This window comes from Ptychodera flava, chromosome 7, assembly GCF_041260155.1.
Source record: "Ptychodera flava strain L36383 chromosome 7, AS_Pfla_20210202, whole genome shotgun sequence".
Classification (NCBI taxonomy): Eukaryota; Metazoa; Hemichordata; class Enteropneusta; family Ptychoderidae; genus Ptychodera; species Ptychodera flava.
Window position 1 is genome coordinate 8,056 of NC_091934.1, and position 27,887 is coordinate 35,942.

The 27,887-nt window shown below is 36.0% G+C and overlaps 1 protein-coding gene and 1 long non-coding RNA gene across 2 annotated transcripts in view; both read left to right on the forward strand.

Moving 5' to 3' along the window:
* The first annotated feature begins 4,849 nt into the window (after positions 1 to 4,849).
* Positions 4,850 to 16,906, forward strand: LOC139136537 (uncharacterized). Its single transcript, XR_011553186.1, has 3 exons — positions 4,850 to 5,082; positions 7,185 to 7,307; positions 11,623 to 16,906. It is a non-coding gene; the product is annotated as an uncharacterized lncRNA (long non-coding RNA).
* Positions 16,907 to 17,416: 510 nt separating this feature from the next.
* The window catches only part of LOC139137829 (uncharacterized), a 29,644-nt gene continuing 19,173 nt past the window's right edge, over positions 17,417 to 27,887 (forward strand). The window contains exon 1 of the mRNA XM_070706094.1: positions 17,417 to 17,605. Coding sequence (XP_070562195.1) covers positions 17,432 to 17,605 — 174 coding nt within the window. The 5' untranslated portion in view covers positions 17,417 to 17,431. The remainder of the gene's footprint in view (positions 17,606 to 27,887) is intronic.

Genomic DNA, 27,887 nt, shown 5'->3' on the forward strand with positions numbered 1-27,887 from the left:
TGACGGACGGTAAAGTATTTCACTTCTCCGCTACGATTGTCATTCCTTTTCACCTCGAAGGACAGTATGGTATTTTTAATACTTCGCTACGGACTGTCATTCCATTTCATATCGACGGACGGTAAAGTATTTCACTTCTCCGCTACGATTGTCATTCCTTTTCACCTTCGACGGACGGTAAAGTATTTCACTTCTCCGCTACGATTGCCATTCCTTTTCACCTTCGACGGACGGTAAAGTATTTCGCTTCTCCGCCATGACTGTCATTCCTTTTCACCTCGACGGACAGTATGGTATTTTTAATTCTTCGCTACGGACTGTCATTCCATTTCATATCGACGGACGGTAAAGTATTTCACTTCTCCGCTACGATTGTCATTCCTTTTCACCTTCGACGGACGGTAAAGTATTTCGCTTCTCCGCCATGACTGTCATTCCTTTTCACCTCGACGGACAGTATGGTATTTTGGACTGTCATTCCATTTCATATCGACGGACGGTAAAGTATTTCGCTTCTCCGCCATGATTGTCATTCCTTTTCACCTTCGACGGACGGTAAAGTATTTCACTTCACCGCTACGACTGTCATTCCTTTTCACCTTTGACGGACGGTTAAGTATTTCACTTCTCCGCCACGACTGTCATTCCTTTTCACCTTCGACGGACGGTAAAGTATTTCGCTTCTCCGCCATGACTGTCATTCCTTTTCACCTCGACGGACAGTATGGTATTTTTAATTCTTCGCTACGGACTGTCATTCCATTTCATATCGACGGACGGTAAAGTATTTCACTTCTCCGCTACGATTGTCATTCCTTTTCACCTTCGACGGACAGTAAAGTATTTCGCTTCTCCGCCATGACTGTCATTCCTTTTCACCTCGAAGGACAGTATGGTATTTTTAATACTTCGCTACGGACTGTCATTCCATTTCATATCGACGGACGGTAAAGTATTTCGCTTCTCCGCCATGATTGTCATTCCTTTTCACCTTCGACGGACGGTAAAGTATTTCACTTCACCGCTACGACTGTCATTCCTTTTCACCTTTGACGGACGGTAAAGTATTTCACTTCTCCGCCACGACTGTCATTCCTTTTCACCTTCGACGGACGGTAAAGTATTTCGCTTCTCCGCCATGACTGTCATTCCTTTTCACCTCGACGGACAGTATGGTATTTTTAATACTTCGCTATGGACTGTCATTCCATTTCATATCGACGGACGGTAAAGTATTTCGCTTCTCCGCCATGACTGTCATTCCTTTTCACCTCGACGGACAGTATGGTATTTTTAATACTTCGCTATGGACTGTCATTCCATTTCACATTGACGGACGGTAAAGTATTTCACTTCTCCGCTACGATTGTCATTCCTTTTCACCTCGAAGGACAGTATGGTATTTTTAATACTTCGCTACGGACTGTCATTCCATTTCATATCGACGGACGGTAAAGTATTTCACTTCTCCGCTGCAATTGTCATTCCTTTTCACCTTCGACGGACGGTAAAGTATTTCACTTCTCCGCTACGATTGCCATTCCTTTTCACCTTCGACGGACGGTAAAGTATTTCGCTTCTCCGCCATGACTGTCATTCCTTTTCACCTCGACGGACAGTATGGTATTTTTAATACTTCGCTACGGACTGTCATTCCATTTCATATCGACGGACGGTAAAGTATTTCACTTCTCCGCTACGATTGTCATTCCTTTTCACCTTCGACGGACGGTAAAGTATTTCGCTTCTCCGCCATGACTGTCATTCCTTTTCACCTCGAAGGACAGTATGGTATTTTTAATACTTCGCTACGGACTGTCATTCCATTTCATATCGACGGACGGTAAAGTATTTCGCTTCTCCGCCATGATTGTCATTCCTTTTCACCTTCGACGGACGGTAAAGTATTTCACTTCACCGCTACGACTGTCATTCCTTTTCACCTTTGACGGACGGTTAAGTATTTCACTTCTCCGCCACGACTGTCATTCCTTTTCACCTTCGACGGACGGTAAAGTATTTCGCTTCTCCGCCATGACTGTCATTCCTTTTCACCTCGACGGACAGTATGGTATTTTTAATACTTCGCTATGGACTGTCATTCCATTTCACATTGACGGACGGTAAAGTATTTCGCTTCTCCGCCATGACTGTCATTCCTTTTCACCTCGAACATAGAGAAAGATAGATAGAGTCGCAACGGGTATTGTTTAAGGCGTGAAGGGGCTACGTAACCCATCCATGTTCGCCTCGCCTCAGGTTGCTCTCGCCTCTCCTTTCCAAAGAGTGCTGACCATGAATCCTTCGGTAATTTTCGGATTTTCGCCAATTGTTAAGGGAAGGTATGTTCGGCAAAGTTTGTGTTGTTGTTTTCGTGTGGTGCTGAGCAGAATTGACGTGCTGGCGAAAACGGGAGTGTTTTGAGCTTCAGGAAAGTGAGTTTTACCGTTTTAAAAATTCCTTTCATATTTTTATGAATATATAATGAGTGTGTTTGAACCAAATTTGAAAGTCTTTTATCGATACTGTCTGGTTTTACTCAATGGTTTACGGTCAGTCATACCGTCTTTCACACGTGCGTCAAGGAAGGACATGTTTATGAAACTGCTGGCGTGTTATGTTTTGATTGGCGTGAAGCAGTGTTTCTGGCCTGAGAGCTCACAAAGTAACTATGGTTGCTACGCGACTGGCAGTACGATGCCATCTCGTCGTATATTCGCATAATCTCATGTAATTATCAACCTCAATGACAACCACAAACAAAGTCTCCAAAAAGTTTAACACCTTTGAAGCTCATTTTAATATGAAAGCCATAGTCTACCGAGACGAAAATGAAAAGGCATGCAGGCGTTACCACTCTGTCTATGTTACTCTGTGCCTCGAAGGACAGTATGGTATTTTTAATACTTCGCTACGGACTGTCATTCCATTTCATATCGACGGACGTTAAAGTATTTCACTTCTCCGCTACGACAGTCATTCCTTTTCAGCTTGACCGACGGTATAGCATTCAAAATACGTCGCTACAGACTGTCATTCCATTTTACCTCGACGGAACGTATTGTTTTGCACTTTTTGCTCACGTGTTGACACACGTGGGCATATGTCGCAGCGATTGTCTGTCTGTCTGTCTGCTTCTGTCTGTCTGTCTTTGTACTAAATATCTCAAAAATGGCTCATCAGATCAGAATCAAATCTGGTACATAGATTCCTAATTAAGAGTATATATCTGAATTTACTCGATCAAAATTGACGAAACTTGGTATGCATATTGAAGATACTATGATTTAAACTTATTGAAAGTCATTAAGCGTTTTTACTTCATTCAAATCCTAATTTGCATATTTAATGAATTTTTGAAATTATGGATATCTATTTGAAGTTACATGACCAAAATTGATGAAACTTGCCATGTACATTAAAGATACTATGATAGAACATTATTAAATGTCATTCAGCATTCTTACATCAGCCAATTCCTAATTTGCATATTTTATGAACTTTCCTAATTAGGGGTATTTATTTGAATAACGAGACCAAAGTTTTTGAAACTGGCTATGTACATTAAAGATACTATGATAGAACATTAATGAATATTATTTGAACTTTAGCCAATTCCTTATTTGCATATTTAATGAACTTTCATAATCAGGGATATTTATCTGTATTGACTGAACAAAAGTTGACAAAACTTGCTATGTACGTTAAAGATGCTACGATACGACATTATTGAAAGTCATTAAGCATTTTTACTTCATCCAGCTCCTAATGTGCATATTTAATGAATTTTTGAAATTAGGGATATATATTTGAATTTACATGACCAAAATTGATGAAACTTGCTATGTAAATTACAGATACTATTATGTAGGCTAACATTATTGAAAGGCATTAAGCAATTTTGCTTCAGCCATTAACGTTCCTAATTAGGGATATATACTTGGATTTATTTGATCAAAGTTGGCATAACATGCTATGACATTGATGATTGTACCAGGTTATACCAATATTGGAAGTCATTTCGCACTTAAGTTTTCATGTCAGCTAATTAATAGTTTGCATATCTAATGAGCTTTCAAAGTTTGGAATATATAGTTTAAAGGACTTGACCAAAGGCAACTACACTTGCTCTTCATTTTTACGTGTTGTCATTTTGTGCTGTAAGTTTGTTAGGATTTTGGTTGGGATGTTTCCTCGTTCAAAGTCTACAACAATACTTTTTATTGAAATTATACCTTTGAGAGGTCATGGAGTGCCATGTTATAAATTTTAACCTGAAGTAATAATAACCGTGGTAATAATAATAATAATGATAATAATAATAATGATAATGATAATACTAATAATAATAATAATAATAATAAACAGTACCATATTTATTAATTAATAATAAGTCAGCACATTACAACGCAAATTGTTTAACATATCGCCTAATGTTATACAAGAGAGCTTACTCACAAAATAATAATACCTTTGCAATGAGTTTAAAAACAGGAATAAGTACATAGGCAAAACAATCATTTTCTCCATTACTTACACCATTACTAACACCATTGCTAACACCATAACTCCGTCACGAAAATGTACTTGCCATTCCGGTCATTACAAACTGTAGGGTAGCATGAGCAAACCGATAACAGAAGGGGTTCGCACCTGTGCTGTGCTGTCGGACTGAAATTGAAGAACTGTCCTTTACTGTTTGAATGATGTAAAATTACAGTAAAGTGTGTTGTATGGTCCATCTCATAAGGCTGCAAAACGGTTACATTCACAGCAAGCCTATTGCTAAATACCTCAAAGGTCAAAGTACAAGGCATGCCTTATTCACTCTACGAAGATGCATAACAGGAAGACCAATCATCGCTTACAAACAACCCCCCAACTTGAAACAACGCATCGTTAGCAGCAAACTGTACACCACCAGCAACCCACCAGTTGGCACTTTTCCCTGTCAGAAATCAAGATGTAAGCTATGTCCCAATATCAACACAGCTACAACCATAACCGGACCCAACGGAAAAACCTACAAAATACAAGGATCCTTCAACTGTGACTCATCCAATATCATCTATGCCATAACATGTAAGAAATGCCCCACAGCTGTATATGTAGGCCAAACCGGACAACCATTGAGGAAACGAATGAACAACCATAAATTGACATACATAGTGGCAACATTTACAAACCAGTCAGCGAACATTTCAACCAACCAGGACATAACATGCAAGACTTCAGCGTGGCAGTTTTGAAGCAGAGCAATTTCAAAAATAGCCGCGAGAGAGAAATTGAAGAACTTAAAATTATCACCAATTTTGACTGTGTTAATACTGGACTTAACCGGGACTATGGCTTCATGTCACATTACAAATAACTGCCATCTTACTGGCTTTTAGCAGTTCAGATTTGCTTAGAGTTTTCATTTTGACACTCTTTTGTCAGTTTTTCACACCTCCCACTCCTTTTGTTGTTTCTTTCACACATCTGTTTTGACCCCTAATATATTGTGACTTTGCTTCGCCTGCTCATTCCATCTCAGCATCTGATGAAGGAGACTGTAGTCTTCGAAAGCTCATGCTATCAAAAAACTTAATTGATCTCACTGTGCTACCAAACCCCAAGTATACATAGGTTTGAAGATCAACACGGCTACACCTACTGTTATTCACACAGTACATTCTGTCATTCTTCTGTCATTTGATTTGTTGTCATTCGGTCTGTCATGCAGTTTAGTGGTACCGCTTACACAAGGGGCCGAGATTCGGGTTCGTGTGACTGCTAGCTGAATTTGACAGCGGGCATTGCAGTCTCTTGTGCCGCCTTTGACTTTCATACATCACTGATCGATCTTCTGACTGACGAGGTTTTAAACTGCTGCCTTATGAACATTGAGGCGACTTAACCGATCCAAATGCCTTTCGCAAACTTGAAAGTGCTCGTACTAAGAAAGACATGAGTAAAATGTCAGTTGAATCTGTGTGTTGGTTTTTGAGAAGAAGATTTTAATGATTAAATTGCGATTTTCGCTATATCCAATACGGCGAACAAACCTTCTGACTGACCCAAACGCCTTTCGGAAATTAAAAAGAACTACCACTAGGGATTATGAGTGTAAAATTTTAGTTCAATCTGTGTATTGGTTCTGGACGAGAATGTTTTTAAAGATTAAATTACGAGTTTTGCAAAATCAAATACGGCGGCCAAACCACGTGACCGATCAAAATGCTTTTTGCAAACTTGAAAGAAATCACTGTAAGGATGACATGAGTAAAATTTCAGCTCAATCGGTGTTTTGGTTCTAGAGGAGAAGATTTTTAAAGATTAAATTAGTATTTTAGAATATCCAATATGGCGGCCAAGATCACGTGACCGCATGCGATTTTATTTGCAAATTCTAAAGACCTAAGGTCATGCTTGCTATAAAATTTCAAATCGACTAGACTAGACTAGACATCTTCTGGAGAAGCCATCTTTAGGTTTTTGGAAAATCCAATATGGCCGCCAGGTCACGTGACCAATCAAAATTTCAAGGGTCAGGTGCACGAGTACTAATTGGCTCCTATTAGCCCTGCAAGTTTGAGAAGTTTTTGTTCAGCCGTTCGAGAGATCTAGGTGAGCAAAGAAACGGCAGAAGAAGAAGAAGAGGAAGTCAGTAGAACTTGAGCAATAACAATAGGGTCCCAGCCGGTCGGCTTGGGCCCCTAAGAAGAAGAAGAAAGTTGAACTCCTATAAAACCAATAGGGGCCCAGCCGGTCGGCTTGGGCCCCTAATAATAATGGGTTCTTATATAGCGCACATAGGCGCTTTACAATTATTAATATCCCTGGTCACTGGACCTAATATGATACCACTCAACTCCCTGGGGAGCAAACAACAGCTCACATGTGCAGCCAATAAGCGCAGCAGAGCTAAACGCGCACACATTACAATCACTGTCCTACCAGGTACCCATCACTCCTGGGTGGGGAGAAGCAATGAGGAATAAAGTTCTTGCTCAAGGACACAACACCATAGCCATGCCGGGGCTCGAACTCACCATCCTGTGATCGTGCGTTCACTACTCTAGCCACTGGCCCATGTTGATTGTCTCTACAAGCAACTCTCCATCTTCTGTTTCTACAATAGAATATTTTTTGCCCTGATGTTTATCTGTCCATTCACACAATGTGTTGTCATATATTTGCAGGATACCAACTTTGCGGAACCCTTGATTAAATGGACTGATGAAGAAGTTACAAAATTAAATCTTAAGTATTATAACACTGATATTCACAGAGCTGCTATTGTACTGCCACAACATGTACGCAAGGTAATTAAGTCTTTAAGAATGTTTCATCATCCAAGTGTCATGGGAAAGTGAAACACAATATCATTCAACATGTCAACAACAGTGTGTATGCTATTTCTTTTTTAGTTTTTAACCCTTTGAGTGCCAAAATCTATTTTTGTCCCCTTTATAAAATTACACCCCAGTCAATTTTTCTCAGATTTTTGCCAAAATTTTGAAAAAAACTGTAGCCAATGAAATGTGGTGTCAATTTGGTCCAAAATTATCAAAGTGTTTCAGAAAAATTCATAAAAAATTGGTAAAATATTTTGCACTTAAATTTTGATGGGAGAAAATTGCAGCGCTCAAAGGGTTAATAAAAATTTCCTAGCACCTTCTTTTCATTCAGTATACTGAAAAAAATATGTAGAGTGGAACATGATACGTGTGTGGGTTTCCACATTATCAATAAAGATAATTCTGGTGGAAAATAGTGTAGTCCTTTGATGTTTGATAACAAGCACATTGGTGTTTGTTAGGTTTGAGCTTGGATATAAAATATATTTGTATGGGTTATCATTTTCTTGAATTAAAACGCAGACTCTTGTGAAAGATGGCTGTAGCATTCTGTGGTAATAATATTGGAAGTTACAAGGCTGGTGGAACTCCTATCAATGAGCAAGAGTTTCTGCAAACTCACCATTGGTGGCGCTATTTTTATCACTACCTCAAAATTCCAACGACTTGTCCTCATCAAAAATTCATCAGTAGTCAAGCTGACATTGATCTAACACCTGTCAAAAGGATTCATGCCTCTGAATGTTTTAAAATAGAAAAATTAAGCTCAAAGCTGCTGTGTTGACTTATGGGAAATTAATTAGTGGTCTTGTGCCAATTTAATTCTCTCTCATTAAAATTTTTTAATAGCAAGATAATTAGCTCTTTACCACCTGTCAACACGCATGTTTTTTGTAAATCCTTGGTATGTTATATCTCCAAAAATGGTTGGTCTCTCAGACTTTTAAAGTTATTTCAAAGTTCATATCCACAGAAAGATATTCATGTTGAAAAATGGAGTTAAATTTCAGCTGTGTGCTCAAAGCAAAATGCAGAGTGATATGCAGATAGTTAAGGCATTTAATTGTAATATATTTAGATTCTGGCTTATAGAAGACATAGGTATAAATGCAAGACAAAAGCGCATTTCTGATTAGCTCAAAACTTGACATTACTTGATGAAGATTGATCAGTATTCAAACTTATGTCCTGTTCAGAGTAACTGGTAAAGTTGCTGTGTAAACTTTGTATTTTGATATGGCTTGTTCTTTCTCATTAATATTCTAAAAAAGACAGGTTTTTAGACCCAGACTTTAGAGAGAATAAATTTTTGTCTGCAGCATTTCAACAGTCTTTAGCCGTTATTGTGAAAGATCTCTCCTCTTTAAACATTACCAGTGTTAAGAAGTGGTCAGTGTCAAGTGAGAGCACCCCCTGTAGTTGAAGAAGGAAGTAACAAAGAACACTACTGGAGTTGCATGTATTTTCAAAGCTACACTCCGTATAAACAGGAGACTAAAGTGCAACTTTGACTACAATTTTACAACATAGCTCAAATAAACAACTTTATTTTTTTCATTGTTTTCACATAAAATAGTGTATTTATCTAAGAAAGTGATGCTTTCTTTGATTGTCAGCGTTCATCATATTTAATTGTTCTTGCTGGTTTGTTGCTTTTGACCAAGCAAACAATTGGTTCAAGGTCTTGCTTGCCAGGCACACATATTTGCATGACAGTGCATAATTCTGTAAGGTGAATTTGCATTGAGTTCAAAGAAATACAAAGAAGTCTTGATGGCATAAACTTGAGTACAAGCTACTACCAGCTACCGGACTTTGATGAGCTGTTAACTATTATGTAATTTGGAATTGGGAGTTGAACTCTTTGAGTGCCAAAGTCAATTTGTGTATCCTTTATAAAATAAACCCAAGTCAAATTTTTTCATATTTTTGCAAAAAGTTTGGTAAAAAACTGTAGCCAATAAAATGTGATGTCCATTTGGTTCAAAATTATCAAAACAATTACAGAAAAATTCATAAAAATTTTAAAATGTTGCATTAAACTTTTGGTTGGAAAAAATTAAAACACTCAAAGGGCTAATACTTTTCCCTTGACTGCAGTATGCTGAAGCTCCTCTGGTTTTGAAGTATGCTGGTTGTGAAAGTCACTTGAAGGCAGACAGTCTTGCTTCACAAGTTGTTGACAAGGCTCTAGTTTTGTCGTGGTTTTCCAGATCGCACTCATGGTGCTCTCATCCAGCTGCCTGTACACAATTGTACCCATTCAAAAACCACCAAGCAAGATAGCCCAACAAGGACAAGAGCATTGCATCCTGGGAGCAACTGATCTAGGATATAATTATTATGTTTTGAGACAGTTACAGTATATATAGTGTAATATGTTCAGGGTTTTGTAGAAGTGGCTTTTGAAGTCAGACCTTAGTAATGAGTGTGAAGCATGACCTTTTATATCATGGGTCACTTCACTTGTATTGTACTTCTCCATAAACTGATTAGAGACATTTAAGTCATAGTTCAAACTCATTACTAAAGAGGAACTTTCAAAGCTACTTTTGAATAACCTTAAAGCTATATATTCTATGAATTTTTCTCAAAGTATTATTATTTTTTAGCTCCACTGTCAGCGATGCAGAGCTTATCAAATAGGTTGATTTTCCGTCGTCGTCAGTCAACAATTGCCTTCTCCTCTGAAACAGCAAGTCCAATTGCTTTGAAATTTTATATGCAGTTCATTTCTTCTTCAAAACTACCAGTCAGATAGCTTTGGCATTTGGTACGTATGTCCCTAGGGATGATCTTTTTCAGATTTGTTCAAATTGTGCGGAAATATGTAAATTTACATTTTTAAGGCAATTTTTACCATTTTTGGTCAAAAAATGTATTTCTCAAAAAGTACCAGTCTGATAGTTTTTGAAATTTGGTATACAGGTTTCTATAGATGAACTTAGTAATATATATTGAATTTCTGATGAAATCTGCAATTTTGTATTTTTGGGGCAATTTTTGCCATTTTTGGTCAAAAAATATGTATTTCCAAAACTACTCATCTGATAGCTTTGAAATTTGGTATACAGGTTTCTATAGATGAACTAAATGATATTTATTGAAATTATGATGAAATCTGCAATTTTGAATTTTTGGGGCAATTTCTGCCATTTTTGGTCAAAAAATGTGTTTCTCAAAAAGTAATGGTCTAACAGCTTTGAAATTTGGTATACAGGTTTCTATTGACAAACTAAGCAATATATATATAATTTCTGATGAAATATGTAACTTTGTATTTTTTGGGCAATTTTTGCCATTTTTGGTCAAAAAATATGTATTTCCAAGACTACTCATCTGATAGCTTTGAAATTTCGTATACAGGTTCCAATAGATGATCTAAATGATATTTTTTGAAACAATGAGGAAATCTGCAATTTCGTGTTTCTGCAATTGGGGCAATTTTTCCATTTTTGGTCAAAAAATGTGTTTCTTGAAAAGTACTGGTCTGATAGCTTTGAAATTCAATATGCAGGTTCCTACAGATGAACTAAATTTGATCTTTTGAAATTATGATGAAATCTGCAATTTTCATTTTTGGGGGCAATTGTTGCTATTTTTGGTCAGAAAATTTTATTCTCAAAAAACTACTCATCAGATAGCTTTGGTTGACATGGTCTTAGGGATGATCCGATGTGATATATTCAAAGCATGATGAAATCTTCAATTGTGTATTTTTGCAGCTATTTTAGCCACTTTTTCTGGCCACTGCATTGAGCTATCAAAGATTTCCACCTTCTTCATCAACATGTGTCAAAACTAGTTATTCTCTACATAAACACAGCGGAGCTATATCGGCCGCTAGGTCGCTTGTTTATAATTACATCATAGATCAGTCGCTCCCAGAACGCATAGGTCTTGTCCGTGTCACACCATCTTGCTCAGAGATTTTATGAATGGGATTTTCCCAGACTCTGTAGGGGAATTCTGTATGAAAGCCCCAAAGTGAAGTCTTGGTAACTGAAGTTAGGCTGTAGTTTAGAATGTCATTATAGACAGATTACATCAATCACTAAGTTATATGGAGCAATGCTAATTTTCCAGTATCTTTTGAGAATTTATCATTCAGGGAGGCTATGGGTACAGTTTGGTTTTAGACATCTCTCAGACAAATGTGGCAAAATGAACAGCTCAGTGGTTTGTAATGGAGGTTTCCTCATTTTATTGCTGCAGCCTTTTGATGTCTCTGAAAACGATGGACACAGTTCAACATGAATTTTTCTCTTTTCTTTTACAGACTCTTAATCTGTAGAAGATTGACACCGGTATTGGAAGTACTGAAATAAATAAAAAAACATTTTCCACCATTATTTATTTGGATGTGAGAATACGTTTTTATTAGTGCCCACGGACACTGTCCACAGGGACATAGAGGTTTTGTCATGTCTGTGTGTGCATATGTGCGTGTGTGTATTCGTCCATCCATTCACGCACATATGCAAAGATGCCTGGAGCGATTTCATTCAAACCTGGTACAAGGATTACTCCTTATTTCATACATATGCATGTCAACTTGTTTTGTGATCCAATCAAATCCAAAATAGCTGTGTGATATGTGATATGTCAGTATTGCATCAGTTAATTGCCAATTTGCATATTTGATGAATTTTTGTAATTAGGCTGATATGTATAGAAATACTGCAGCAAATTTGATGAAACTTGGTACAGATCTTTAGCACACAATCTCATAATAGTGTACAAAGACACATAGCAGCATTAGTAACATAATTGCTAATTTGCATATTTAATGAACACTTCATCAAATTTGATGAAACTTTATACAGATATTGATGTCACAGTGCTGTAATACAATGAGTTGACACTTTTTGGTATTGTGTATCAAATGTGGTACACTCTTAGGGCATTTTTATGTAGTGATTTTATTCTGTAGAATTGTCATAGATAGTTGTCTTTCAAGTTTGCATGAAACAAGCAAATTCCATGTATGTGTACCTTTGTCAATAAGAGAGAACTGTCAAAGTATTTACCGGGAATAGTTAGCTTTATGGTGGCATTCAGTATAATTAGAGGTAATAATTTTACTAATAGAATGAAAAACCTTCAATTTTTACGCCTTGCGCATAAATATCAGAATGTTTATGTAAACAGGCTTCATTCATAAAGTATACGACGAAGCTGTCAACATCACGCGCGACATCGCTGCAAGTCATCCACATCTCAATGAAACCCAAGAAGAAACCAAGACACCAGGGTACAAAAATCATCATACAGAAGGAACGTTTTAAGGTGCAATATGCTAGTACAATTGTAACCGATCAAAAACTGTGCTCAGCTTTAAATCTATCCTGATTTCGCCCATCGTACGGCATGGAGCTCGCGCGGAGGGGTATGCCATTTTGTTAGTTTACCCTGGGAGTTGCCATGTCAACAGTCGTTGCGCTTGCGACATCGCTGTCACGCCACACGCTCACTACCTGTTCGGGAAGACCGTGCACAGTGTTGGCGCCGTGCGAACGGCAGAATGTTTGCTAGAACTTCTAAAAAAATACCATGGGAAAACATTTCAAGACTCAACATGTCATTTCCGTATTTTGCAGCCAGAAAAATCCGTGTTCCTCGAAGCCCTTCAAGTTTGTACGTCAGCGACATTGCTTCGCAGGTGGGGAACGGCAGCCATTTTGTTGTTTACGTTGTTTACCAACAAACTGCTAATGTAGTTCGGGAAAACTCTAAAACTGATGACGTTCATTGTGCATATCTCGACGTTTACCGTGAAATATCACGGCTGATATTTTACGGTGAACGTCTCTAGGATGTAGCAATATGGGCATTGGTATATGATAACAGCATCTATCCAGTATACAGTGATGCAATTATTGAACTTCAATCATTCTGTTGTTGTAGTGAGGCTGGTGTTGACAAAGGCTTGCTGCAGTCAGTTTGCTTCATCTACTCCTCCAACTTGAAGATTATTATTATCTGACATGAAATTCAAATCAACAGATGAACGTCATCAAATTATTTTCTTCTCAGAATCATTTGAAATGTACGGACTTCTCCACAGTATGACCAAACTTTTACATGCACCATCCTAGGTAGCATTCCTGTTTTAAACATATTTTCCATAAGGTAGTTTTTTATGATCAGGCCTCACCATATATTGGCCAAAGGTCTAGTTGGCCTTTGTTAGCTCTGCTGTCAGCAATATTGAGCTTATCAAATAGGTGGTTGTCCATTATCAAGCACCAAGCACCTGTCAACTGTTTGCATTCCAAGCTTCTTCACTGAAATCGCTTGTCACATCAGTGTGCAGGTTGCTAGCCTAGGGGTGATCTTTGTCAGTTTTGTTCAAATTGTATTGAAATGTGTATTTTTGGACAATTTTTTGTGATTTTGGTCAAAAAATCTCTGAAACTTCTCATTTAATTGCTTTGAAACTGGGTATTGAGGCTCCTTGGATTGACATCAGTGAGGTTTGTTCAAATCATGCTTAAAATGGCATATTTGTATTTTTGGGGCATTTTTTTCCATTTTTTGTTAAAAAACTCTGAAACTCAGTGCTCATCAAATTGCTTTGAAATTTGATATAAAGCTCTGTTGGGATGATCTTTATAAGTTGTGTACAAATTGTGAACAAATCTACAAAACTATTTTTCGGGTAATTTGTGCTGTATTTGGTCAAAAGATTCCAAAAATCATCAAAGTCCTTGTCTGATAGTTTTTGTGTGCAGGTTTGTAGGGATGACCTTACTCAGGCTTTTTGAAATTATGATTAACTTCCATATATTTTGGGGGAACATTTGCTGATTTTTGTCAAAGAAAACGTTTATTTTTACAGTTGAGCTATGGTTAAATGTTAGCATATAGGCAAAGTGCACCAGCAGTCACAGCTTTCAATGATGTATGCTAATGATCACAGGTTGGATTTTCAATAAAAAATCTACAGCATCGTCAGAAATTTGCTTCAGATATTCAAATATGTCCATAAGTATGACCCTTAATTGACAAACCAACCACACACTTATTATCTTAAAGACCCAATAGCTATGAATTTTATGTATTATAAATTCATGATTTGATTTTCAAGCCAGAGTTGGTTCTTGTAACTAGGTGTGCTAACCGAAGGATATGTAGAAAAGTATCACTGCTCACTGATTTGGACCATGCCTATGTGTTTTAACAGGTTAAATAATAAAATGGCGCCCCACAGAAAGTACAAAAAATGCAGTATTTCCTGCACATACACATCGTGATCATACAAGAAACAACATTTACTTGAATGCACAATACACAATAGCCAACATTTTATTGTTGTAATCTTTATTTTCTCTGTCATATGATTAGTCTTTGAAAATGGCGGGAAATCTAAATGGTGTTAAAACGTTTGAATTTACATGTCTCTTTCAACATTTATGACAGTGTTGTACACTTTTTCAGTCTTTAATTGTTCTTATTCAAAGAAAACTGTTGGAAAACTAAGGATATTTTGTTAGTGGTTTATTACATATTCATCGCTCTTTGGGCTTTAATTATCGAAAATATCATAGTTGAGCTATATCAGCTGCTAGGCTGCTTGTTGAAAGTTCCCAGAGAATTTTAATTCCAGTATCTTGTGATTTAAGTTCCAACAATTAATGTATTTGCAACCCAATACTCTTGTCTAATCATTGATTGTCTATTCCTGTAAGTATACTAATTCTCACATGTACTCTGTAGTGGATATTCATATACTAATTCTCACATGTACTCTGTAGTGGATATTCATATACTAATTCTCACATGTACTCTGTAGTGGATATTCATATACAAATTCTCACATGTACTCTGTATTGGATATTCATATACAAATTCTCACATGTACTCTGTATTGGATATTCATATACTAATTCTCACATGTACTCTGTAGTGGATATTCATATACAAATTCTCACATGTACTCTGTATTGGATATTCATATACAAATTCTCACATATACTCTGTATTTGATATTCATATACATGTACTCTGTATTGGATATTCATATACAAATTCTCGCATGTACTCAGTATTGGATATTCATATACTTATTCTCACATGTACTCTGTATTGGATATTCATATACAAACTCTCACATGTACTCTGTATTGGATATTCATATACTTATTCTCACATGTACTCTGTATTGGATATTCATATACTAACTCTCACATGTACTCTGTATTGGATATTCATATACTTATTCTCACATGTACTCTGTATTGGATATTCATATACTTATTCTCACATGTACTCTGTATTGGATATTCATAAAACAAATTCTCACATGTCCTCTGTATTGGATATTCATATACAAATTCTCACATGTACTCTGTATTGGATATTCATATACAAATTCTCACATGTACTCTGTATTAGATATTCAGACAAATTACTTTCTTAAGAGGTTTTCTTCAACATGTTTTTCTCACTAAGTTAGGAGCTTGACATTAAGTCTTTTTAGCTATATTCGTTGTTGTCTTGGTGTCTGGGAACTAGTTCTGAATTACACCAATATTGAGACAAAATGCTCAGCATTGATGCCCCTTTTTGTGTTGCATCATTTAGTTCTGATAGTTGCCTGTGTAAGAATACTAGTATCCGTGAAATTCTCAATTTGTTCTGTGCAGAGGGCACAATTTGGTTGAATGAACATGGAGAACAATATACTTTCATTGTTTCATCAGGTACAAGTGTTAATAAGGCAGTATACTTAAATAATGACAGCTGTAATTCATGACTTATGGTAAAGACTGTATTCAATACATATCCATGTCTCATGTGACAATGTTTTGCAAAGTGTAAAACCAAACTTTATGAGAAACAGATCAATTTAGACTGTTGTTCACATGTCAAGGCTTAAAGGTATACTATCACCTGTTCCAATTTTGGCACAGTTACCATGGAAAGAGAAAATCTAAGCGATCAGATTTTAAGCGGGTGGCCGCTTTTTAAAACAGCACCCTCACATGGGCATTTTGAATACCAAGGAATGCCCCTTTGCCCATATAAGGCATATTTAGACTACCGGTGACTGTATACCTTTAAATAACTATTATGAGTCAAAGAGAAGATGGATAATCTCAGCATATCAGGGATAGCAAATAGTTTGACTTATCTTCGGCGATCGAAATGTTAGTATTAGCACAGTCAAAACAAATCAGCATTATGTTTGTACTTTATAAGTTTTTGAGATAGATACATATGCCAAAGAAGAGCATCGCAGTCTGAAGGCAAAGAGATTCACATATAGGACCTACATGATGAATTAAATGAAAATCATAGCACAATATATAATGATTAAATATTCATCTTAGGAATATAATGTAGTAAAAAAAATGTAGACTTATAAATATTTAGGGATGTAAATCCATGGTGATGGAATCTGAAACACGAGGTCATGTTACCATGGTAAATGTAATGATGTACTTTATTTTCGAAACAAGCAAACAAAACCTTGTTTTTGCAAAGAGTCAATAATAAATGCAAAATTAATTTATCGTGTGAAAGTTTGTATGGTCAAATAAATATGTGAATGGACCACATACCTATTGTTATTGTGATGTGATTGTAACTTTTAAATTATCTAGTAACAATCAATAGCTTAATTGCTATTACCTTCATGTTTCTGTTAGTGTTTGTCCTATGGCAGTTGTTTGTCTACTGTGTGTATTCATTGAAACACCAAGAATGTACCATGCCATCATATGTTCTACGTACTATCTGCTCAGTGTAATTCCTCTCAGTCTGTTCTATGTACTATCTGCTCAGTGTATCCTCTCAATCTGTTCTATGTACTATCTGCTAAGTGTATCCTCTCAGTCTGTTCTATGTACTATCTTGCTCAGTGTAACTTGAATCTTGAGCTCTGTAACTTGAATCAAAGCAGTGTAGGTAAAGTATCTGTGTGATTTCTCCAGGATGGTTGTATGTGTCTGTGCTAGTTTCTATAAGCAACTGGTTTACTCCAAAATTCTTAAATACACCACCAGAGGGCAGTGCATATACCCTTCACAACCCTGGACCTAGACTCTCCACAGTCACTGTGCCTTGTTTTGTGCGCACCCCCGATGGGCCTGCATTCGAAGGCTACACTGTGCAGCTGTGAGCACGTGCTGCCAGACACAGCGACTGTCGGTTCTGGCAAATATATGAATATTCATAAGGGTAGTGACGTCAAAAGAAACACCTATCTAACTGTGTGGAGAGAATATATACTAGTAGCTGGTAGACCTATATACGCGGTATGTTTTTATTTTTCATTTTTAATTTTATTTGGCTATGGTACTTGTCATTCTGTTTTGATTAACGGATGCGTGGAGTTCTATAAAGTACCCCGATCAGGCAGAAATCCGACCGGTCGCTTGCAAGAACGTCCAGACCCTGGGATTCGCGTCGCGTCTCTGAAGGGTGCGCGCGTGTTCCAACAGGGAAGAATGCGAATTGCAGGGTCTCTGCCAGACTACCCTGGACCCTGACCATAAAAAGTCTGCCTTTATACAATACCTACTGACTGCGTAGCTTTTCCAAGAACACTTAACTCATGTGCTTTGTCCTCTGCCATCAAACACTTACACCAACAACACATTGCATGCTGATTTCATTTTACTGTGAATATTTGCATAAAGGTTCCCAGCATTATTTTCATTGATCTTATTTAAATCTGATCTATAATGGATTGCATATAGCCTTAATTTGCTGCAACCACTGCTATCAAGTAAAAAATTATGAACGATGAGAGCTTGAACATGTTCGTTTCTGATGCACATACATGCATTTTACATGACCTGAACATTTTTCACCATCAGGAGAATTAGGTCAACAATATGTACTGGAAGATACATATCATTGAAGTGCACGATATACACTTACAGTGTGATATTGAATCATCACTATTCTTGGAATGAAAAAGTTTGAAATGTTAATTAGCTGTGCTTGAAAACAAGTTTAATACTCTTTCTGACACTGCCAACACAGCATACCGGTAGCTGCAGGTACCTATATGCACCATAATGTTGTGTCAGGTTACAGTATGTCATCATAGACTCCAATAAATAGAGATCTAGTCAGAGTCAATCCCTACAAAATGAACTCAATTATTTCATGAAATCATGAACACAGTATACCTCATCAGTGTTTGACATTCATGTTTTGATTGATATACAAGTCACTTCTTTTATATAGGTCTCGTAATATTTCAATCATTTTGACATGAAGAATCTCAGACACAATTGCATGAGAATTTCAGCCGCCATAATAGTGCACTTACACAAATCTTCATTATGAAATAAAATTTGAGGTAGGGGTAAACCAGTGCTTGAATGCTTTACTGTATGTCCATAGAATATTTTTTGTAGATACTCTGATGTAAAGTGTATTCTTCTTCCTAAGGTAACAGGTTTTGCTCACTATATTTTACCTCCATGGCGCAACTGAACTTAAGGGCCATGGCCTTGATCTCTAGGATCAAGCTATGTTCTAGTCTGGAAGTGTCATAGCCTTTTGTTTTCCATTTAAATTGTAATCTAGTAAGTAAATTTCCTTGCAAGACAATCTGACACCTGACACAGGCCTTTAAATGTGTGGAAAAGAGCTGCAAAGACAATTCATTCCAAGATATTTGTCACTTTGAATATGAACATGTCAAGTGTATCTACTGTCACAATGTCTGGGGGCAAATTATTCCAATTGATAGTTCATGGAAAATGTGATTCTTTGCTGTATTCTGTCTTAAACATGGGAATCTAAAACATTTTGCCATTCATGGGTCTATAGTGAACCTGATTTGAGGTTTCAGAAATTTGACTTGTCAGTAGCTTCATCAGTATAGCTGCAATCCTGTCCTAATTTTAAAAAGTATTGCAAGACTCTTATCAAGTTGTGTTAAAGATTTCTATGGTAATTTCAGTAAGATGTCATTAATACTGGTTTGGGTACGGTACTTATTGTCATCAATACTGGTTTGGGTATGGTACTTATTAGTCCCCACGGACACCGTCCGGGGGGGACTTATAGGTTTGGTCATGACCGTGCGTGCGTCCGTTCACGCAGATATCTCAGACATGCCCAGGTCAATTTCTTTCAAACTTTGCACAAGGATAGTACCCTACCCCATACGTCGATTTGTTTCACAATGCAATCAAATTTGGCCGTGTTAGAGGACTTTTAGTTTTCACCTCTATAGACTCCCATGTATAAGGCAGTCTCCATAGACTCCCATGTATAAGGCAGTCCATAGACTCCCATGTATAAGGCAGTCCACAGACTCCCATGTATATGGCCAAGAAAAATAAAAATTTAGTTTCTGATTTTTGGTATATAGGGATAACTTAGCAATACTATTTTTTTTTCCAAAGTGTCACGTGACCTCGGTGACCTTTGACCTCAAATATACAAATTTGTCCATAACTAAACCACAAGTGCTACACCCTTCATATATGGTATGATGGGACAGCTTATGACACCACATATTGCACCTCAGTAATTATGCACATATCTAATTTTGAGCGAGCCAATAGAGCTAGAGGTCTGATTTTTGGTATATAGGGATAACTTAGCACTCCAATTTTTTTGACAAAATGTCACGTGACCTTGGTGACCTTTGACTTCAAATATATATATTTGTCCATAACTCAGTAACCACAAGTGGTTCACCCTTCATATATGGACAGCTTATGACGCCACAAATTGTACCTCATTAATTATGCGCATATCTAATTTTGAGCGAGTCAATAGAGCTAAAGATCTGATTTTTAGCGACAAAGTTACGTAACTGAGGTAGCTTATAGAGTTGGGAGAGGCAAAGTTGACGTCATTTCCATTAATAACTTCCGTAAAACTATTTTGTCAGACCACGTGATCAGTGTTATCTAACGACTATAGCATACCATTCACGCTGCACACTCACTATCAGCGAAAATAGTATCGTGTTGGATTGACATATAATTGAACTTAGAGCGTACGTGTGAGTGTATTGGCTTACATGAAAGTGCGATAGACAATGATGCATTTACGTTAGAACGTCCATGCTCGATCAAATTGTTTTTGTTCTGTCAGTGCAAATTACGAGATTGGTGGATGCACAGTCGTTTGGTGGGCTATTCAGCTCTGGGACTATTCGCCCCATAGACAGAAGCGAGAAACAACCCAAGTCTGGAAACAGAATGGCTATAAAAACCACGCCATGTCACATTCCGTGTCCGATTTCACTGTGAAAATTAGCAAGTTCATCTATCATGCAACCGTGGATCGTTCCCTATCATTCTAAAATTTCATACCTGATACTTTATCTGATTCAAAAACGCTCGTTTCGTGTGATTTTCGGCCGAATTCGACGGACACCTCGCCAAAACCTGGGGGTGAGCAACATTCCGGTCACCTCACAGTGGACGTTGGGCACCTCCACTTTACTGACGTTAGCGCCGCGTACCCATGAGGGGTGACTGGAAGGTTGTTCATGCCTTATGTTTTGGCGACGTGTCTTCTGAACTGGGCCGAAGATCACACGAAAATTCATACGTGATACTTCATCTGCGTACAAAATGCTCATTTCCTGTGATTTTCGGCCAAGTTCGAGAGACACAAGAGTAACTCAAATTCAACAATTTTTACAAAGCAAACTCTAATAGAGTGATTTGTACAAGACTAACTAAAACTGAGTGATTTTTGCAGAAAAAACTCCAATTGAGTGATTTGTACAAGCACCGTCCCTCCACAAAAGACAAACTCCAATTGAGTGATTTGTTCAAAACTAACTCCATATGAGCGATTTGTACAAGACAAATCTAATTGACTAAATTGTGCAAGAAAAACTCCTATTGTGTGATTTGTACAAGACAATCTCCAATTGAGTGATTTATGCAAGACTAACTCAAATTCAAAAATTTTTACGAAAAAAAACTGAAATTGAGTGATTTGTTCCAGACTAACTCCAATTGAGTGATTTGTGCAGGAAAAACTCCAAATTGATAGATTTGTACAAAACTAACACAAATTGAGTGATTAAAACAAGATAACTCAAATTCAGCAATTTGTACAGGACAACCCTAATTTAGTGATTTGTATAAGACTAACTCCAATTGAGTGATTCGTGCATAAAAACTCCAACTGAGCGATTTGTAAAAGATAAACTCCAATTGAGTGATTTATGCTAGAGACACTCTGATTGAGTTATTTATACAACAGAAACTCCTTTTGAGCGATTTGCACAAAACAGAATCTAATTGAGTGGTTTGTATCAAAATAAAAGCTGATCGAACGATTTGTACAAAACAAATTCTAATTGAGTGATCGGCGCAAAAAAAAAACTCCAATTGAGCTATTTGTACAAGACAAACTCTAATTGAGTGATTTATGCAAGACTAACACAAATTCAGCAATTTTTACAAAACACTCAGATTGAGTGATTTCTGCAAAAACTCCAATTAAGCGATTTGTACAAGATAAACTTCCATCTAGCGATTTTTGCAAGACTAACACAAATTCAGCAATTTTTACAAAACAATGATTGATTTATGCAGGAAAAACTCTAAATTGATAGATTTGTAAAAGACTAACTCCAATTGAGTGATTTATGCAAGACTATACAAATTCAGCAATTTTAACAAGACAAACCCTTAATTGAGTGATTTGTATAAGACTAACTCTAATTGAGTGATTTGTGCATAACAACTCCAACTGAGCGATTTGTACAAGACAAACAGAAATTCAGCAATTTTTACCTGAAAAAATCTAATTGAGAGATTTTTGTAAGAGACACTCCGATTGAGTTATTTGTACAACAGGAACTCCTTTTGAGCGATTTGCACAAAACAGAATCAAATTGGGTGGTTTGTATCAAAACAAAAGCTGATCGAAGGATTTGTACAAAACAAATTCTAATTGAGTGATTGACTCAAGAAAAACTCCAATTCAGCGATTTGTACAAGACAAACTCTAATTGACTGATTTATGCTAGACTAACTCAAATTCATCAATTTATACGAAAAAACTCCAATTGAGTGAGTTTTGCAAGAGACACTCTAATTGAGTTATTTATTTGTACAACAGAAACTTCTTTTGAGTGATTTTTGCAAGAGACACTCTATTGAGTTTTTATTTGTACAACAGAAACTCCTTTTGAGTGATTTGTACAAACCAGAATCTAATTGAGTGGTTTGTATCAAAATCAAAGCTGATTTAGCGATTTGTACAAAACAAACTCTAATAAAGTGATTTGTGCGAGAAAACCTCCAATTGAGCGATTTGTTCAAGGCACACTCTAATTGAGCGAGTTGTACAAATCTTACTCCGATTTTTTTGAATTGTACCACATAAACTAAATTTGAGCGAATTGTACAAAATAAACTCTAATTGAGTGATTGACGCAAAAATAACCTTAATTCAGCAATTTTTACAAGACGAATCTAATTGAGCGATTTGTTCAAGACAAACTCCGATTGAGTTATTTGAACAACAGAAACTCCTTTTGAGTGATTTGTACAAAACACAATCTAATCATGTGGTTTGTATCACAACAAAAGCTGATCGAGCGATTTGTACAAAACAAACTCTAATTGAGTGAATTGTGCAATAAAAAGTCCAATTGAGCGATTTGTACAAGTCAATCTCCAATTGAGTGATTTATGCAAGACTAACTCAATTCAGCAATTTTTACGATAAAAACTCCAATTGAGTGATTTCTGCAGAAAAACTCCAATTGATGGATTTGAACAAAACTATCACACATTGAGTGATTTACAAGATAACTCAAATTCAGCAATTTGTACCAGACAAACCTTAATTTAGTGATTTGTACAAGACAAACTCTAATTAAATGAATTGTGCAAGAAAAACTCCAATTGTACGATTTGTACAGACAATCTCAAATTGAGTGATTTATGCAAGACTATCAAATTCAGCAATTTTATACAAGACAAACCCTAATTGAGTGATTTGTTCAAGATTAACTCAAATTGAGTGATTTTTGCAAAAAATTCGAATTAAGCGATTTGTACAAGATGAACTCCAATCGAGCGATTATTGCAAGACTAACACAAATTCAGCAATTTTTACAAAGCCAACTCAGATTGAGTAATTTATGCAGGAAAAACTCCAAATTGATAGATTTGTACAAGACTAACTCCAATTGAGTGATTTATGCAAGACTAACTCAAATTCAGCAATTTTAACAAGACTAACCCTAATTGAGTGATTTGTATAAGACTAACTCTAATTGAGTGATTTGTGCATAAAAACTTCAATTGAGCAATTTGTACAAGACAAACTCCTATTGAGTGATTTATGCAAGACTAACACAGATTCAACAATTTTTACAAAACAAACGCAGATTGAGTGATTTATGCAGGAAAAACTCCAAATTGTTAGATTTGTACAAGACTAACTCCAATTGATTGATTTATGCAAGACTAACACAAATTCAGCAATTTTTACAAAACAAACTCGGATTGAGTGATTTATGCAGGGAAAACTCCAAATTGATAGATTTGTACAACACTAATTTCAATTGAGTGATTTATGCAAGACTAACTCAAATTCAGCAATTTTAACAAGACTAACCCTTATTTCAGTGATTTGTATAAGACTAACTCCAATGGAGTGATTTATGCAAGACTATCAAATTCAGCAATTTTTACAAGACAAACCCTAATTGAGTGATTTGTTCAAGATTAACTCCAATTGAGTGATTTTTGCAAAAAATTCGAATTAAGCGATTTGTACAAGATAAACTTCAATCGAGCGATTTTTGCAAGACTAACACAAATTCAGCAATTTTTACAAAACTAACTCACATTGACTGATTTATGCAGGGAAAACTCCAAATTGATAGATTTGTACAACACTAATTTCAATTGAGTGATTTATGCAAGACTAACTCAAATTCAGCAATTTTAACAAGACTAACCCTAATTGAGAGATTTTTGTAAGAGAACTCCGATTGAGTGATTTGTGCATAAAAACTCCAATTGAGCGATTTATACAAGACAAACTCCAATGGAGTGATTTATGCAAGACTAACAGAAATTCAGCAATTTTTACCTGAAAAAATCTAATTGAGAGATTTTTGTAAGAGACACTCCGATTGAGTTATTTGTACAACAGAAACTCCTTTCGAGCGATTAGCACAAAACATAATCAAATTGGGTGGTTGTATCAAAACAAAAGCTGATCGAAGGATTTGTACAAAACAAATTCTAATTCAGCGATTGACTCAAGAAAAACTCCAATTGAGCGATTTGTACAAGACAAACTCTCATTGAGTGATATATGCTAGACTAACTCAAATTCATCAATTTATACGAAAAAATCTCCAATTGAGTGATTTTTGCAAGAGACACTCTAATTGAGTTATTAATTTGTACAACAGAAACTCCTTTTGAGTGATTTTTGCAAGAGACACTCTAATTGAGTTATTAATTTGTACAACAGAAACTCCTTTTGAGTGATTTGTACAAAACAGAATCTAATTGAGTGGTTTGTATCAAAACAAAAGCTGATTGAGCGATTTGTACAAAACAAACTCTAATAAAGTGATTTGTGCGAGAAAAACTCCAATTGAGCGATTTGTACAAGGCACACTCTAATTGAGCGAGTTGTACAAATCTTACTCCAATTTTTTTGAATTGTACCACATAAACTAAATTTGAGTGAATTGTACAAAATAAACTCTAATTGAGTGATTGACGCAAAAATAACCTTAATTCAGCAATTTTTACAAGACGAAATCTAATTGAGCGATTTGTTCAAGACAAACTCCGATTGACTTATTTGAACAACAGAAACTCCTTTTGAGTGATTTGTACAAAACACAATCTAATCATGTGGTTTGTATCACAACAAAAGCTGATCGAGCGATTTGTACAAAACAAATTCTAATTGAGCGAATTGTGACAGAAAAAAACGCCAATTTGTACAAGATAAACTCCCATTGAGCGATTTTTGCAAGACTAACACAAATTCAGCAATTTTTACAAAACAAAACTCAGATTGAATGATTTATACAGGAAAAACTCCAAATTGATAGATTGTACAAAACTAACACAAATTGAGTGATTCAAAAAAGATAACTACATACAGCAATTTGTACAAGTAAAACCCTAATTGAGTGATTTGTATAAGACTTTCTAATTGAGTGATTTATACAAAACAAACTCTAATTAAGTGAATTGTGCAAGAAAAACTCCAATTGTGCGATTTGTACAAGACAATCTCAAATTGAGTGATTTATGCAAGACTAACTCAAATTCAGCAATTTTTACAAGACTAACCCTAACTGAGTGATTTGTTTGAGACTCACTCTAATTGAGTGATTTGTGCATAAAAACTCCAATTGAGCGATTTGTACAAGACAAACTCCAATTGAGTGATTTATGCAAGACTAACAGAAATTCAGCAATTTTTACCCGAATTTATCTAATTGAGAGATTTTTGTAAGAGACACTCCGATTGAGTTATTTGTACAACAGAAACTCCTTTTGAGCGATTTGCACAAAACACAATCAAATTGAGTGGTTTGTATCAAAACAAAAGCTGATCGAAGGATTTGTACAAAACAAATTCTAATTGAGTGATTGACTCAAGAAAAACTCCAATTGAGCGATTTGTACAAGACAAACTCTAATTGAGTGATTTATGCTAGACTAACTCAAATTCATCAATTTATACGAAAAAAACTCCAAATGAGTGATTTTTGCAAGAGACACTCTAATTGAGTTATTTATTTGTACAACAGAAAGTCTTTTTGAGTATTTTTGCAAGAGACACTCTACTTGAGTTATTTATTTGTACAACAGAAACTCCTTTTGAGTGATTTGTACAAAACAGAATCTAATTGAGTGGTTTGTATCAAAATCAAAGCCGATTTAGCGATTTGTACAAAACAAACTCTGATAAAGTGATTTGTGCGAGAAAACCTCCAATTGAGCACTTTGTACAAGGCACACTCTAATTGAGCGAGTTGTACAAATCTTACTTCAATTTTTTTTGAATTGTCCCACATAAACTAAATTTGAGCGAATTGTACAAAATAAACTCTAATTGAGTGATTGACGCAAGAATAACCTAAATTCAGTAATTTTTACAAGACGAACTCTAATTGAGCGATTTGTTCAACACAAACTCCGATTGAGTTATTTGAACAACAGAAACTCCTTTTGAGTGATTTGTACAAAACGCAATCTAATCATATGGTTTGTATCACAACAAAAGCTGATCGAACGATTTGTACAAAACAAACTCTAATTGAGTGAATTGTGCAAGAAAAACTCCAATTGAGCGATTTGTACAAGACAAACTCTAATTGAGTGATTTATGCTAGACTAACTCAAATTCATCAATTTATACGAAAAAAACTCCAAATGAGTGATTTTTGCAAGAGACACTCTAATTGAGTTATTTATTTGTACAACAGAAAGTCTTTTTGAGTGATTTGTACAAACCAGAATCTAATTGAGTGGTTTGTATCAAAATCAAAGCCGATTTAGCGATTTGTACAAAACAAACTCTAATAAAGTGATTTGTGCGAGAAAACCTCCAATTGAGCGCTTTGTACAAGGCACACTCTAATAGACCATATTCCGAACCGCGCGAGACTTTCTGAGATATCGCGAGAATATGTGGTTCGCAGTGGACGTGTTCTCGCAACACAGAACAAACTGCGTAAAACAGGACAAGTCACTAATTACGTTAAACACAGCATAAAATATATGAAGTTGCAATCTTTGCTCAGTTCTGCACTTTTTCTACTTCCATACAAAGTTTGACTTGTATTACTAAGCTGGAATCCTGTTTCTACGGGCATGTATTAAAGTCTCGCGAGATCTCGCAATCAGCGGAACATCGTCTATTGAGCTAGTTGTACAAATCTTACTCCAATTTTTTTGAATTGTACAACATACACTAAATTTGAGCGAATTGTACAAAATAAACTCTAATTGAGTGATTGATGCAAGAATAACCTTAATCAGTAATTCTAACAAGACGAACTCTAATTGAGCGATTTGTTCAAGACAAACTCCGATTGAGTTATTTGAACAACAGAAACTCCTTTTGAGTGATTTGTACAAAACGCAATCTAATCATTGGTTTGTATCACAACAAAAGCTGATCGAGCGATTTGTACAAAACAAACTCTAATTGAGTGAATTGTGCAATAAAAACTCCAATTGAGCGATTTGTACAAGTGAATCTCCTATTGAGTGATTTATGCAAGACTAAGCCAAATTCAGCAATTTTACGAAAAACTCCAATTGAGTGATTTATACAGGAAAAACTCCAAATTGATAGATTTGTACAAAACTATCACAAATTGAGTGATTTAAACAAGATAACTCAAATTCAGCAATTTGTACCAGACAAACCTTAATTTAGTGATTTGTACAAGACAAACTCTAATTAAATGAATTGTGCAAGAAAAACTCCAATTGTACGATTTGTACAAGACAATCTCCAATTGAGTGATTTATGCAAGACTATCAAATTCAGCAATTTATACAAGAATCCTAATTGAGTGATTTGTTCAAGATTAAC